We start from the raw sequence: 13,038 nt of genomic DNA, 5'->3' as shown, positions 1-13,038 counted from the left end.
GGCAGAGAGCAGCAGTAGCAACTGCTGAGGCGGGCAGGAAGCAAGCGATGGAGGAGCGAGCGGTGGCTGCGGAGTGAGGCGGCTGCACAAACTTCAGGCTCCTTTCCTAGCCCTGAAGCTCCACCCCTCCGCCTCCCGATCCGGGCAGGCAGTGCCAAGGTGGTGGGGGTAGCACCGACAGAAGCAACACCTTCCCGCCCCTTGAAGCCGCCTGGCGTCAGACGAGCCCTTTCACTCCCCCTTGGCCCCGTTTGCAGGCGAGGCGAGAAGCGGCGCTGGGTGAGTCTGAACTTCCTTGCCGGCCCTACTTTGTCCTTGCACCTGTGACTGACTGAGGGGCAGAGAGCAGCACGCTTTCTCTGGTGCCTCAGCTGGCGAGATGCAAGGACGGGAGCAGGAGGCACTGCAGAAGAAGAACCGGGCAAGGAGGAGGAGCGAATTCTCTCTAAGAAATTCTCTTTAGGAGTCCAGCTCCGGCTTCCTTGCGCGCAAGTTTAATGTTCTACCAAGAATGCAGCAGGGAGGCGCTTACCTGCATGATGCAGTTGCGCCTGCCCTTATTGCTTTGGGAGCGGAGCGGAGGGAGGGGTGGGGAGCGGGTGTGTGCAAAGGTAATGGAGGCGAGTTGTACAGTTAGACGGCAGGTCTTTAAAACCATGTTTGCCCGCATAATGATTGCTGCTGTATGGAATCTTTAGGTTCCAAGGATTACAGATCCTGCTGGTGAGGAAGGAAGAAACAAGATTTCTAGGACTCAGGACACCTGGCTGCGTTTGAGCTGCTTCAGGAAGTAGACCTCAAGATTCAGGCTGGTGATTGAACACCCTTACTTTCGAAGGGCTGGCTTCCTTTGGCAACTTTAAGTGAACTAGCCATGGCTAGTGAAGAGAAACAGGCTTCTCCTCCTCGGCCAACAGGTGATGATGGAAGAGGGGGAAGTGATACTGGTGGAGGAAAAGAAAGAACCACCTCTGAACCCGGGAGCCAGCTACAGCCTTTGAATCCAGGAATTCCTATCCGGGGTATCAGGATGAAATTTGCTGTTCTGATAGGACTGGTGGAAGTTGGTGAAGTGTCCAACAGGGATATTGTAGAAACCGTATTTAATCTGGTAAGTCTGTCTCCTTCTGATCTGCTCCAAATAGGGTTGCCAGGTCCCCCTGGCCACTGGTGGGGATGGATGGGTAAGGGTGCCAGGTCCAGGTTGGGAAACTCCTGGAGATTTGGGGATGGAGCCTGGAGAGGAAAGGGGCCTCAATGGGATACAGTGCCATAGAGTCCAGTCTCCAAAGCAGCCATTTTATCCAGGGGCACTGATCTCTGTAGTTTGGAGGTGAGCTATAATTCTGGAGAATCCCCAGGTCCCAACTGGAGGCTGGTATCTCTAGGTCCAAGAGGAGGGAGGGCTTGAAGGAAGCATATGTAAAGTCTAGTCACACTCGTATTGCTTTAACCGTGCAACTTCAGTACAAAATATTTGCTTGCCTACTTTTTTTCTCATAAGACAGTGAGTGAGGTAACCTGCAGTCTGGAAGGAAGGAATTCTTTCATAGGCCGGGTGATAAGAAACTATAAGAGAGACTTACTTTTCCTCTCTCCTTCCTTCTTCTCAGTCCTTGTCTCTTCACTAATACTTTTATTTTAAGGTACAGCGTCTGTCAAACAACTTTCCTGTTTCATTCAGCTTTATAGAAGTAAATAAGAGAATGCTTAGGTACTTCAGACTAGTATCTTGATCCAAATATACGTGCTGATGTATTTGTACTGCTGATGTAACATATTATGCTTAATATTAGACTAATAAAGTAATTAGCGTGAAGCATAATAAGCTCATGATAGATATAGCAAATTTTAATTCTGTAATGTAACATTCTGATTATGAAGAGGTGCACTGGTATTCTCCTAATATGATTTTTAGGGGAATTAGAAGAAGGAGGAGGTTACCTTTTCCCAGACATTCTACTAGTTCATGCTATTGCCTGTGTCAATTGCTATATTTTCAACTGTTTCCCAAAATAAATGAAGAGAGGCAGAATTCCTCAATGGGAGACTTTTAGGACTCCAGGGAACTGGGCATGTTCTGAGCTACTGCTCTATGGAACAAACTTCTGGGAAACTCCCAGACATTGGAAATAGAGGATTAGTACAAACCATGAGCAAGTTCATGGAAACTCTTCAGCCCAAGTGAGCTGCAGCATATACGGGGATCCATGTTCTCTTTAGGTCCTTCCAGTCATTGTGACTGTAGCTAAAGTTGAGAACAAGTCTCTTACTGCATGTTCTCAAGTACTTTACAGCACCAGATGTGACAATGCCCACCCACACTGCCTGTACAAATGAAAGACCTGTGCAACATGAACTTCAGAACAGAGGGCTGAGGAGTGGAGGGATCTATTACCCACACCAATGTTCCCTCTAAGCTGTGGAGCCCTGTGAGCAAAAATTCTCCCTTGTGAGCTAGCAGCATTAAAGTTGTGAGCAGGTGATTTGGCTACTGCATATATTAGTTTGCTCTGGAGCCCATTCTTCCTGAGCTAAGACAAAAATGTGTGAGCTGGAGACTAAAAAACTCTGTGCTAGCTCACACGAACTCAGCTTAGGGGGAACACTGACCCACACTATTCTGCATGGGGGGTGACTCATAAACATCCAGGTTCCAGGAGCAATTTCTTGGTGAGGGCACATGGTGCCAATCCAGGCAGTAATCAAAGGAGATCAGAGAAGAAAACAGGTACTGTAGGATTAAATTTTGGGAGCAAAGTTCAGAAGGCTAGCACATGTTGGAATGATGGAATCTGTTCTTGTTATAGAGTTCAGATTATGAAAGTGAAAGTTTAATTTTCTCAAGTTTGGTGGATGAGGTCAAGTGTAAACTTTCTGCCTGGCACATGGGGGAGAAAGTTTGTCTGAGAGGGGTTTTCATTGTGGAAGACTTTTCAGAGAAGAAAGGCCAGAAGGAAGAGGGTAGCAGGTGGGCAATGGTGTCAGCTTTGGGAGTACACATCATTACTTTGGAAGCTAAAGTCAATGGGGCTTCTTTTGTTAGGTAAGACGTATTGTAAGGCAAGACAACATTTTATTGTGCCAATATCACCATGATTAGCTCAACATGCTTATAATAATAGTTGTAGAGTTGACTGTGTTCAGGTGGGTCATTTTCTCTCTGAGTTTTTCCTTTGCACCAGAACTACACCTTTCTGCAATGGAGCTAGTTAGCCACTGTACATCATACAATGAAGGGGTCTGTTCTGCTTGTTTTTCTTTCTGTCTTCTTTTGTACGGGTATCTTCAGTTAGAAGAATAAAGCTAAGACTTGTACCTGAGGCCTTGGAGGGCCACTGCCATTTAGAATAAAAAAATACTGACCTTGATGGACTAATGGTCTGATGCAGTATAAGGTAGCTTTGTGTGTTCAAATGCTCTCTGGAGCAGCCCCCAGACTGAGGGGGGTTGGTCTTTCAGTGGACTTTGGGATACAAACTGATACCAGCAAAATGGAGGCAGAATGAGCATGGCAACAGAGCTGTAGGTACAAGTTGTGTATATTTATGTATCCATTTTCTTACCTTATATTGCTGAAAGCTAAAATTGGTCACATGATATAGATGGAAGGGACATGACTCAGTAACCTTGGTGGTGTCAAAACATGTCTGGTCAGTGCTTGCCTGGGAAACATCATGGGAACTGAGTATGCCACCTCAAGTTTTTTGAAGAAGGAAAGTGGGATATAAAGGTAATGAATATTCAACAGGTGGCAGTATCCTCTAGGGTTGACAGCTTTCAAGTGAGGCCTGGAGATCTTGAATAACAACTGTTCTCAAGATGACAGAGTTGAGTTCCTCTGGAGAAAATGCGTGCTTTGGTGGCTGGACTCTTTGGAATTATATCTTGCTGAGGCCCCTCCCACTATCTTCCCCAGGTTCCATCCCCAAAACTCCGGGGTTTCCCAATTCAGAGGTGGCAAGCTAGTTGTCACAGAGGCAAGCAAAGTAACTTGCATAAAATATATTATTTGAACTTTCTTTCTCAAAGCCTTTTGTTAAATGCACACTAAATAACTTTACCATTAAAGCTGTAGAAATGACAGACAGTGTGATGCAGTGGTTAAGAATGTCAGACTGGTATATGGAGGACCCAGGTTCAAAAACCCATTCATGCCATGGAAACTTGCTGGATGACCTTGAATCAGTCATATTCTCTCAGCCTAACCTTCCTTAGAGGGTGGTTGTGAGGAAACAATTGAGAGGCGAATGATGTAAGCCACCTTAGGTCCCCATTAGGGAGAAAGGCAGGATATGAATAAATAAGATAAATAAAAATATTACAGTTGGGACAGGCTCAGGGTGGTGATCGATGGAGGGAGGTCTTACAGAGGGCATAAAAAGGGTCTCTATTTAAGCTGTAGTTCACTTGTGTTGAGAAATTTTCTTAAACTTAGACTAGTAGAGGGATTGCACAGTACCCTTGTTGCCATTGTTTGGGAGCTTCTCAGCTCTATGCAACTGTGCAGTCCCTCTATTGTCGAGTTTATGGGCCAATAGCAGAGGGACCACATAGCTTCTTGGTGCTTTAAGGCCCCTTGGAAGCCTTTGCATAAGCTATAATTAGTATCCAGGGCTTGGCCAAAAGATAGAGGTAGAAACATTGCCAGTTGTGTGTAGTTTGTTTATATGCGCTTCTTAGATCTAACTCCATTATTGAACATAATTTTATATAAATGTCTATAGAGCAACTTGGTCAGCATGAATGCTGTTTTGTAGGTGCATAAACAGAATTTTCTTTCCAAGTTGGAGAGGAACTTCTAGTAAACTATATAATAATCCGACCATTATGAACTGGACAGTTCTTATTCCTGATTATGTAACTAAGAACTTCTGCTGACATTACCAGTTAGAAGAAATGAATTGACTTTAAAGAGCACTTTTTGAAATTATTTACAATTCAAGGCTGGCTTTAGAAAGTGAGGCCCAGAGGCATAATGTGTAGTCTTCCATATTGTTTTTTCTCTGGAAATTTAACTCCTGGTCCTTCTTTTGTGAATCATTGAAACCAGGGGTCATTTTGTAGAAAAAGAGCTAGGGGAACTCATTAGCATAACTCATTAGCATATGCCACACCCCCTGACATCAGGGGCCTGGCGGTGGACCTGCAAGGCCAGCGGGAGTGCGAGGAAGCCCTGCCAAGGCCCTCCCTGGCCCCAGGCGGGCAGGGGTGGGGAGAGGCGGGGGGGGAGCAACTTACCCTCCCTCTTCTCCTGCCTCCTCCTGGCTGAATGAGGGCTGGAAGTGGGGCAGCTGGAAGCAGGGGGCGGGGCTTTGTCATGTGCCCCGCCCCCCTGCACCTCACCCGGGGGAACTGCGTTCCCCCGCGTTCCCCCCCGAAATGACCTCTGGTCGTTTCCTTCCCATTGTTGCATAGGTATTTGTTCTTTGAAATTTTGCATCCATTTAATCATTCATTTTTTCACTTGTTCTTTGTTTCTATCTGGAGTAAAATCTTATATATCCATTGTAATTTTTGTTTTGTTTTGTAGTCACCTATTCAGATTCAGTGTTTATGATCTTCTTTAATCTTGAGGCTGATTGATAATATAGCCACCATTGTATGTTTATACCTTTATCTCTGATAAACTCATAACATGATTTTCCCCTAAGCAATTCTGGGAGTCCAAAAATATCCCAAATATCGCAGTTCCGAGAGTCCAAAATATTGCAAAGATTACTGAATCCAGATTGATTTAGGGGGAAAAAAGAATTTTTTTAAAAAAGATCAGTTGGGGTCAGCTGACCTCATCAGCAAAAAGCCCCCCTTATCTCAACTGCCCTTGATATTTCCAGAACCCTGGTGGAAACCTGACTTATCAGCCCCCCCCCAACCGTGGGTTTACCTGTTGGGTCCCCCCCATGGGGGAGAATTAAGGATAGAGAAGTAAATTCCCACCTTTCCGGGTGTTGTTCGTCCTACAGTGAGAAAGGACTGGAGCCTTTGAAAGTGCTCCTTATCAGGTTGTCTTGTTCCTCGGAAACCCCATGAAATCTAGCTTCAAAGGCCGAACTGTAATTTTGCATCTACTCATGAGAGTTTTGTTAATATTGGCTGATTTTCAGTTGGTGCTGTTCCCTAAAAATTGATTGAATCAGCATCTCTAAAACTAGTCCCTCCCACTACCCCTTTGAAAATTGTCTGTGTCTTATCTTCCATGCTATTCAGTTTTCATATAAAGCCTCTAGGGTAAATCCTTTGTAGTTTTTGAAGTAAGCCTTCATTTGGGTTGCCTCTGCAGGTTGGGAAATACCTGGAGATTTTGAGGGTGGAGTGTGGAGGGCAGTGTTTGGGGAGGGGAGGGGTTTCACTTGGGTATAATGCCACAGAGTCCACCTTCCAAAATGGCCATTCTCTTCAAGTGAACTGATCTGATGCCTGGAAATCAGTTGTAATCGCAAGAGATCTCCAGCCACCACCTGGAAGTTGGCAGCCCTAGCTGTCATTGATATGCCAATGACACTCAGCTATATATCTCTTTATCCAAACTGCTTGGTGACGCTGTAGAGGTCCTGAACCAGTGCTTGACTAAATCGAAACTGAATCTTGACAAGACAGAGGTAATATTGGTTGGGAGGGTTCAGGTCTTGTAGGACATTGTGTTTCTCATTTTCAGTGGGGTCTGAATGATGCTCACTGACTTGATTAAGGGCTAAGGGACTATACTGAATTCACCTTTCTTGCTAGAGGAGCAAGTTAGTGCAGCTGCAAAAGAGGCATTCTTTCAACTTCAGTGACCTCAGAAGATGGCCACCTTGATTTGACTGATCTGGTTACTTGGATAGATGGTATAGTTACCTGGAGGCTAGATTTTGTAATTCTGTGTACGTGGGTCTGTTCTCAAAGTCAGCTTGGAGATCCGGTTGGTACAGAATGCTACTATTGGGAACAGAGCAGACCATGGATGTTGCACCCATTCTGCAGACACTCCACTGGTTACTGATCAGTTATCAAGTTCAATTCAATGTTCTGATCTAATTGCCTTGGACTGCCTCTCCTGCTATGTGCTGCTGCAAGAGCTTCACTCTTCTGAGCAAAGCTTTCTAAAAGTGCCATCCTGCAAATGGGTAAGATTGGCAACTGCCTCTTCACACAAATTCTCTGTGGTGGCTCTTACCCTGTGGAATTTTGTAGAAGATGCATGACAGAAATGTTCAGGAGGGCATTTTTTAAGGATTAAAGCCATAATATAATGGAACAGCTGTCAAGTCCTGGATGAAATCACTCTCACAAACACTCTTGTAGCAGCAAGATTTGTTTATTAAGAGGTAGAAAGGCTCCAGGCATAGACAACTTCTGTGTCGGAACTGGGGCCCAGATGCCAGTTCCGTCAATATACTGAAAGCAAGAAATTCCACAAATGCCAAGCAACCAATAATTGCTCCCATTCAGCCCGCCACACGTCTGCCCCTGCCCTTGCAACCGCCCCTAACACCTGCAAGCTAATGGTTACATTATCTAGAAGCTTCCCAGACTACAGGGCCACACAGAATGATGAAATCATATACTTCCCAAGGTGTTCTCAACACACTTGGGAGGCTCCTGTATGAGAACTATTACGAGCTGACACTAACCAAGCAAAGCAGACAGCAGTACAGATCCACTCCCCCCCATTCCCAGCAGAGATAATAACCAGCAGTGAAGAAGAGCAAGGTTGCGTGCAACGTAGGAGTTGTAAAACAATACATGTGAATCCATAACATATCCAATGGAATAATGAAATGTGGGTCAATAACCGCTAATGCAATAGGACATGAGTGTAAGAAAACAGGAAATATTTGGCAAGCGAGGCCTGAGCTTGACAACAGCTTAGCAATGGTATTGTAGTCTGTTGTAATGTTCATTGTACATATTGTCTCCATTGCTACTACAATGTCATCTACTTTTGTTATCCCTTGTTTCATTATGGTGTGTCATGCTTCTGACAGCTTTTGTTGTATTAAACAGTTTTTGATGCATAGTTTTTCAGATCTGTAAATCCTAGTCCTACTGCACTGCTTATTGGAGGCTTTTGTTGTCTGCCTGAATTATTTTTCATAGATAATAAAAACCCCTTGGCACAGAGGGGGGAAGTTCTTGTTGGCTTATTCCTTCTAAGCGGCAGGAGCTCTTACATGTAGGCTCCTGCTGGCCACCAGTGCCATGTGGAGGGCTGCAGACCTGAACAAAGACTCCAAGGTAATGGGAAGCTTTTAAAACACCGTAATTTCTAAGCTAAAGAGCACACTTGAGGGCATGTACAGAGTGAAGGACAGAGTAATTTCGTCTCCAAAGATCAGGAAAGCAGAAAGCAGAGGCCCGGACAGCCATTGGTGCCCAGATGTCTTGGAGGGTAAGATGGACCAGGACCAGCCATTCAGTGGGCCTGTTGCACCACATATGTATTTCTTGTGTTTCTCTTTGAAGAATATATAGGACAACATACTCCTGAAGTTCTAATGCTAGGATATAATACAAATGTGTCAAATTATTTCCTAAATTAAGCTTGTGTATAACTATGAACAAGGCTGAAGAAGTTACTGCAAAATTTGTAACTGTGTTTGCTTTTGTTTAAACTTAAGAGATTGTGTAGTGACCTGATAGGCTGCATTTGAACGTTGCATTAAGCTAACATCAAGGCTTGTTCCCAAGTTCATGAGCCTGCCTTCTCCCTTCTTGTATGGAATGTGATAAATGAATTGTGGTTTAAATCTTAACTCCAGTTGTGTGTGACATTTAAGTGTGGATACATAGCTTGTGTTTCCCTGCATAAATTAGGATTCTAACTGAGGGTTAACCCACCCTTTGAATACTCATTTGTGTGTAGGAAGCTATTTCTGGTTAAGAGGTGTGCCTATTTTCATACATTCTGGGTAACCAAAAGTAGCTTTCAGACAGGATTCCTCTGTGCAAGAAGAGGGAAAAGAGTGGGGCACTTGTGTCAGCCCAAGAGTAAACTGAATTTGTGCACATTCAGGCTTATTGTTGGCTTGACCAGACATCTGATCGCAGCCCTAGTGCCTCTTGCTCTTGGTATCCTAGCAGTTTGGTCTCTCATTTTCCTTCCTTGCCTGCTTCAGGCAGAGTCAGAAAGTTCTCTGTTTTTCCCTTTCTTTCTGCAGGAGTTGGATGTGATAGGCACCTGGACCCCTAAGGTACTGAGGAGAGAAAAAGAGTTCCTCCTAGATACAGGACTTAGTCTCTAAGCTGTTTTGAAGTAATGATTTTAAAACTGATGCTCATATATACTCATAGACAGGCATGCATATCTGTTATACAGGAAACTCTTCGCTGGAGTCTTATCTGCTATCTGTAGGTATATCTGCTGTATAATTGGAGTGAATATTTTTCCCAGCATGTAACAGCTGTGTGGTTGAAAGCCCCTATACAAATGTGGCTTGAAGGTAAAGGATCGGGATGAAATTTTATTAAAGGGAAATTGCTAGACCACTCCAGGTGTTAGCCTTATTGATGAGTTTTAGAAAGGAAGATGAATGTCCTTATTAGAAGTCTGCTAAATAATTAACCAAGTAATTATACTTTTATACAAGTGTGGATAAGCCTATTAGAGAACCTGTTGTTTATGTGTTTTATATATTGTTCTCTTTTCCTTTTTATTAATGTTTTTATTGAGGAAACAAAGATTTGACATGCATGTTACCATGAGAAGATACATAGTCTTGCAGTTAAAGGACAAAAGAAAAAATAGCTACAGCTTACTAACAGAATAGATGGATAACTTCAACTTACAATTGTAACAGATCTAAAGGTGCTCTTTCCTTATCCCAAAGTGAAGTTCTTATATGAAAGCAGTGGTTTTTCCTATTATTTGTTCTCATTAAAAAAAAAACTATGGACATTTTAAAAATTCTGTCTCAGCTATTTTCTATAAATAATGTTTGGCTACCTCTTTTTAAACTTACTGCCAGTTTTCAAAAGAACAACCTGGTCCAGCTGTTGCAGCATTATATTACACCCAGTCTAATTGTCTGCTTACTTAATGTTTTTTCTACTAGCTACGAAGGTAATTTTTAAAACACAAAATGAAAACCTCCTGTGGGTTTGCATCAATAAAATGTCTATAAATGTTCATTCTGTTGTTCGAACTATTCTGTTGTTGCTAAGTGAGGAAAATCAGTTAATACTAATACGATCATTTCCTATTCAATGAAAGCGTGCCCTGCTGCCATTGCACAATCTCTTCTAGGTCACTGGTGAATACACCTCTAACTCTGGCTGTCGTAGTTCTGTCACTTCAGTCTATGTATTGTGTCTATGACAAAGTAATGCTGGTTTTACCTAGGCTAGCTATGTAGTATGAAATTACAATGGCTTAGTTGAAAGCTTGTGTAGAGACAAGGCTATAGTCAGTGAGGTCTACAGGTGAAATAAGGAAAAATGCTTTCAAACGTGTAGCCAGCACGCTTTTAAAAATCTTTCTGTAAAGATTTATAAGCATATTAATTGGTATATTCTTGCTAGTGGTAGGTGTACTGACATTCAATAAGTGATTTGCAACACTGTTTTATGTTCTTTTCTCCACTTGCCACAACCTCCCAGTTTTGGATTTTCAATATAACTATCACTTGTTATCCTACCAGCTCTCTCCCATTCTGATGAATGTTGGGACTCTATGACCCAAGCCACTTTGACAATCTCATGTTATAGGCTTTTGGGACAGGAATTGTGTTGTTGCTCTATACCCTTTCTTATGCTTTTGGCACACAAAGAATCAGCAGAAATAGATGCCAACATAAGAATAAAATGGCTACAAACCAGTATAGACAAAGCATGCATCCTTGGATGTATTTCAGTAACTTCAGTTATTTTTTTCTACTCCCCAATTTGAAAAGTGTTAGAAATGAAAGTCTCTCTCTCTCTGTCTGTTTTTGAAATCACATTTTATCACTAGTGCATTGTGACACCATTTAATGTAAGAACACAATAACGTTATTAGATATAGTGATTTAAAAACTAGGGTAATAATAAAAGATGAATACACCTGGTATTCATCTTGAGATTCTTTACCTATCTTATTTTAATGCACTGAGGCAGGCACGGACTGGCAAGTCATGTGTCTGAGAGAGCTTCTTGTGGGCTGATGCTATGGAGGGCTGCCACTGTCTGTATTTCAGTGACATGATCTGTATGTCTAATTCTGAGTCTGGCCCCAGAGTGCGGATCAAAATGTTTCTATAATTTTTATTTTAAAAGGAAATAAAACGGAACAATAATAATACATCTTTTCCCCAGTTGTGATACTGCTTCTATAAAATGTTAACAAAAATATTGTTTTAAAAACAATTAAAATCCTTAGATCTTGTGAGATTTACTCATGAGAGATTGGCAGGCATTTTGGGGCACAGGTGATCTAAAATGCCTGCCTCAGTTTCACTTTGAAACTGGAAGTGAGTTCATAGGAAGGGAAGAATAGACAGGCAAGAAAGATGAAGGAAGTTTGGGTTGCGGTTAGTCACCAATAACATACATGGTTCTGTGCCCTTTGACTTTCTAGGCTCCACCCTGATTAAGAGCACATGGACAGTTTGGTGGGGACAGCCTTACTGTCTTGTAAATGCAAAAGTACTTTCTCCATAGAGTTCCCCTGGGGGGGATCCCCTGCTTTTGTGGGCTCTTGCCCGCTGGTGGCCAGCTGGCTGGTGGGAGGAAATCCCCCACTCCCCCCAAACAGCGATATCGTGGATGACATGCTGACATCACCCAGAAGTGATGTAGGTACATCGGAGACGTTAGGGGGGTGACAGTCTGGGTTTTGGGCAAAACTCTATGGTTTGAGGGCAATTTTATTATAGGGTTTTGCCCAAAAACCAGAGCGTTGCCCCTGACGTCACTGGCGTGCCTGTCACTTCCAGGTGACGTAGGCACATCCTGCAACATTGCACCCACTTTTGGAACGCCCCCCCACCCCTCTGCCAGCATGACGATTGGACCTGGCAACCCTAGTTCCCTTGCCAGCTTGTAGCCCAGGAAGATGGGGAAGAAGGCCACTTCTTGCCTCTTTTCTGTCCTCTCTGATGGCGTGCCACCACCTCAGGGTAAAATCTGTTCCTTCTCTCTGTTAGTGTTGCCTGAGATTTGTCATACAAAGGCTACATTTTGTTAATATCACCAAGTAGCAAGGCTGTAAGAAAGTGTGCGGCTCTTTAAATGAATAAGCCACTTTACCTATGCAAACTCAGGATAGCTACAAGACAAGTATGGCTAAGCAAAACAAAGAGTAGAAAATTACTGGCTAGTTACTTGCCGTCATTGAACATCTTGTCTTTGCCACTTGCATGGTGGCCCCACGCCAGGACACACCGACAAGCATCCTCCAGCATAATTCTCCTCTGTCATCCCTCACTAGAACACACACGAGTGCGTGTGCTTCTCCAAACAATAATCCAACCAACAAAGGACTGGCTCCCCTTTTCAAACCCCTCTCTGGGTGGGCTCCTAGGGCCTTAGCCAATCTGAGTGCCAGGTCCTGGGACTGAAGCCCACCACAACATGTTCCCTCCAGTCAAGAGGTATTAACACAATAGTGTGTTTTCCGTTTAGGTTGTAAATGGCCCTCTCTGTCTGGAGAACTGTATCTTTCCCGTACTCTGCCCATCTCAGGGACGCCAAACCACCATTCTGTCATCACAACATATCTTGCCCATCTGCCCCTCATCAACAACAGGCAACTTAGATTCCTCCCCCCAGTCTGTTTTAACTTCATAGTCTGCTCCTCTAGTGAGGAAAGTTTATAAACTACTGTTTCCCTACCTTGCATTGGTAAAGTTTATTTAGGGCAGCCTTTAGTTTCTCAGTATAACACACTTTTAAGGTTCAGACTAGATGCCATACATGACCACCTTGGGCCCCACTGCCCCATCACACCACCTTTGTGAGTTGCCTCTGGGAACTCTATTCTGCAGTGCTGTGAGGACCCTATTCAGATTGGTAATGTGGCGTGGGAGGAGGAGATGCTTCAGCCTGCCCCCTCTACTGTTCTCCAGAACCAAAGGTCTT

General features: G+C 43.5%; 1 protein-coding gene across 1 annotated transcript in view; it reads left to right on the top strand.

Moving 5' to 3' along the window:
- The first annotated feature begins 813 nt into the window (after window positions 1-813).
- The window catches only part of LRBA (LPS-responsive vesicle trafficking, beach and anchor containing), a 558,585-nt gene continuing 546,360 nt past the window's right edge, over window positions 814-13,038 (top strand). The window contains 1 exon segment of the mRNA XM_015409048.1: window positions 814-1,111. Coding sequence (XP_015264534.1) covers window positions 875-1,111 — 237 coding nt within the window. The 5' untranslated portion in view covers window positions 814-874.

This window comes from Gekko japonicus, unplaced genomic scaffold (assembly GCF_001447785.1).
Source record: "Gekko japonicus isolate JY-2015 unplaced genomic scaffold, Gekko_japonicus_V1.1 scaffold24, whole genome shotgun sequence".
In the NCBI taxonomy this organism is placed as follows: Eukaryota; Metazoa; Chordata; class Lepidosauria; order Squamata; family Gekkonidae; genus Gekko; species Gekko japonicus.
This window is presented reverse-complemented; position numbering and strand designations above follow the sequence as displayed.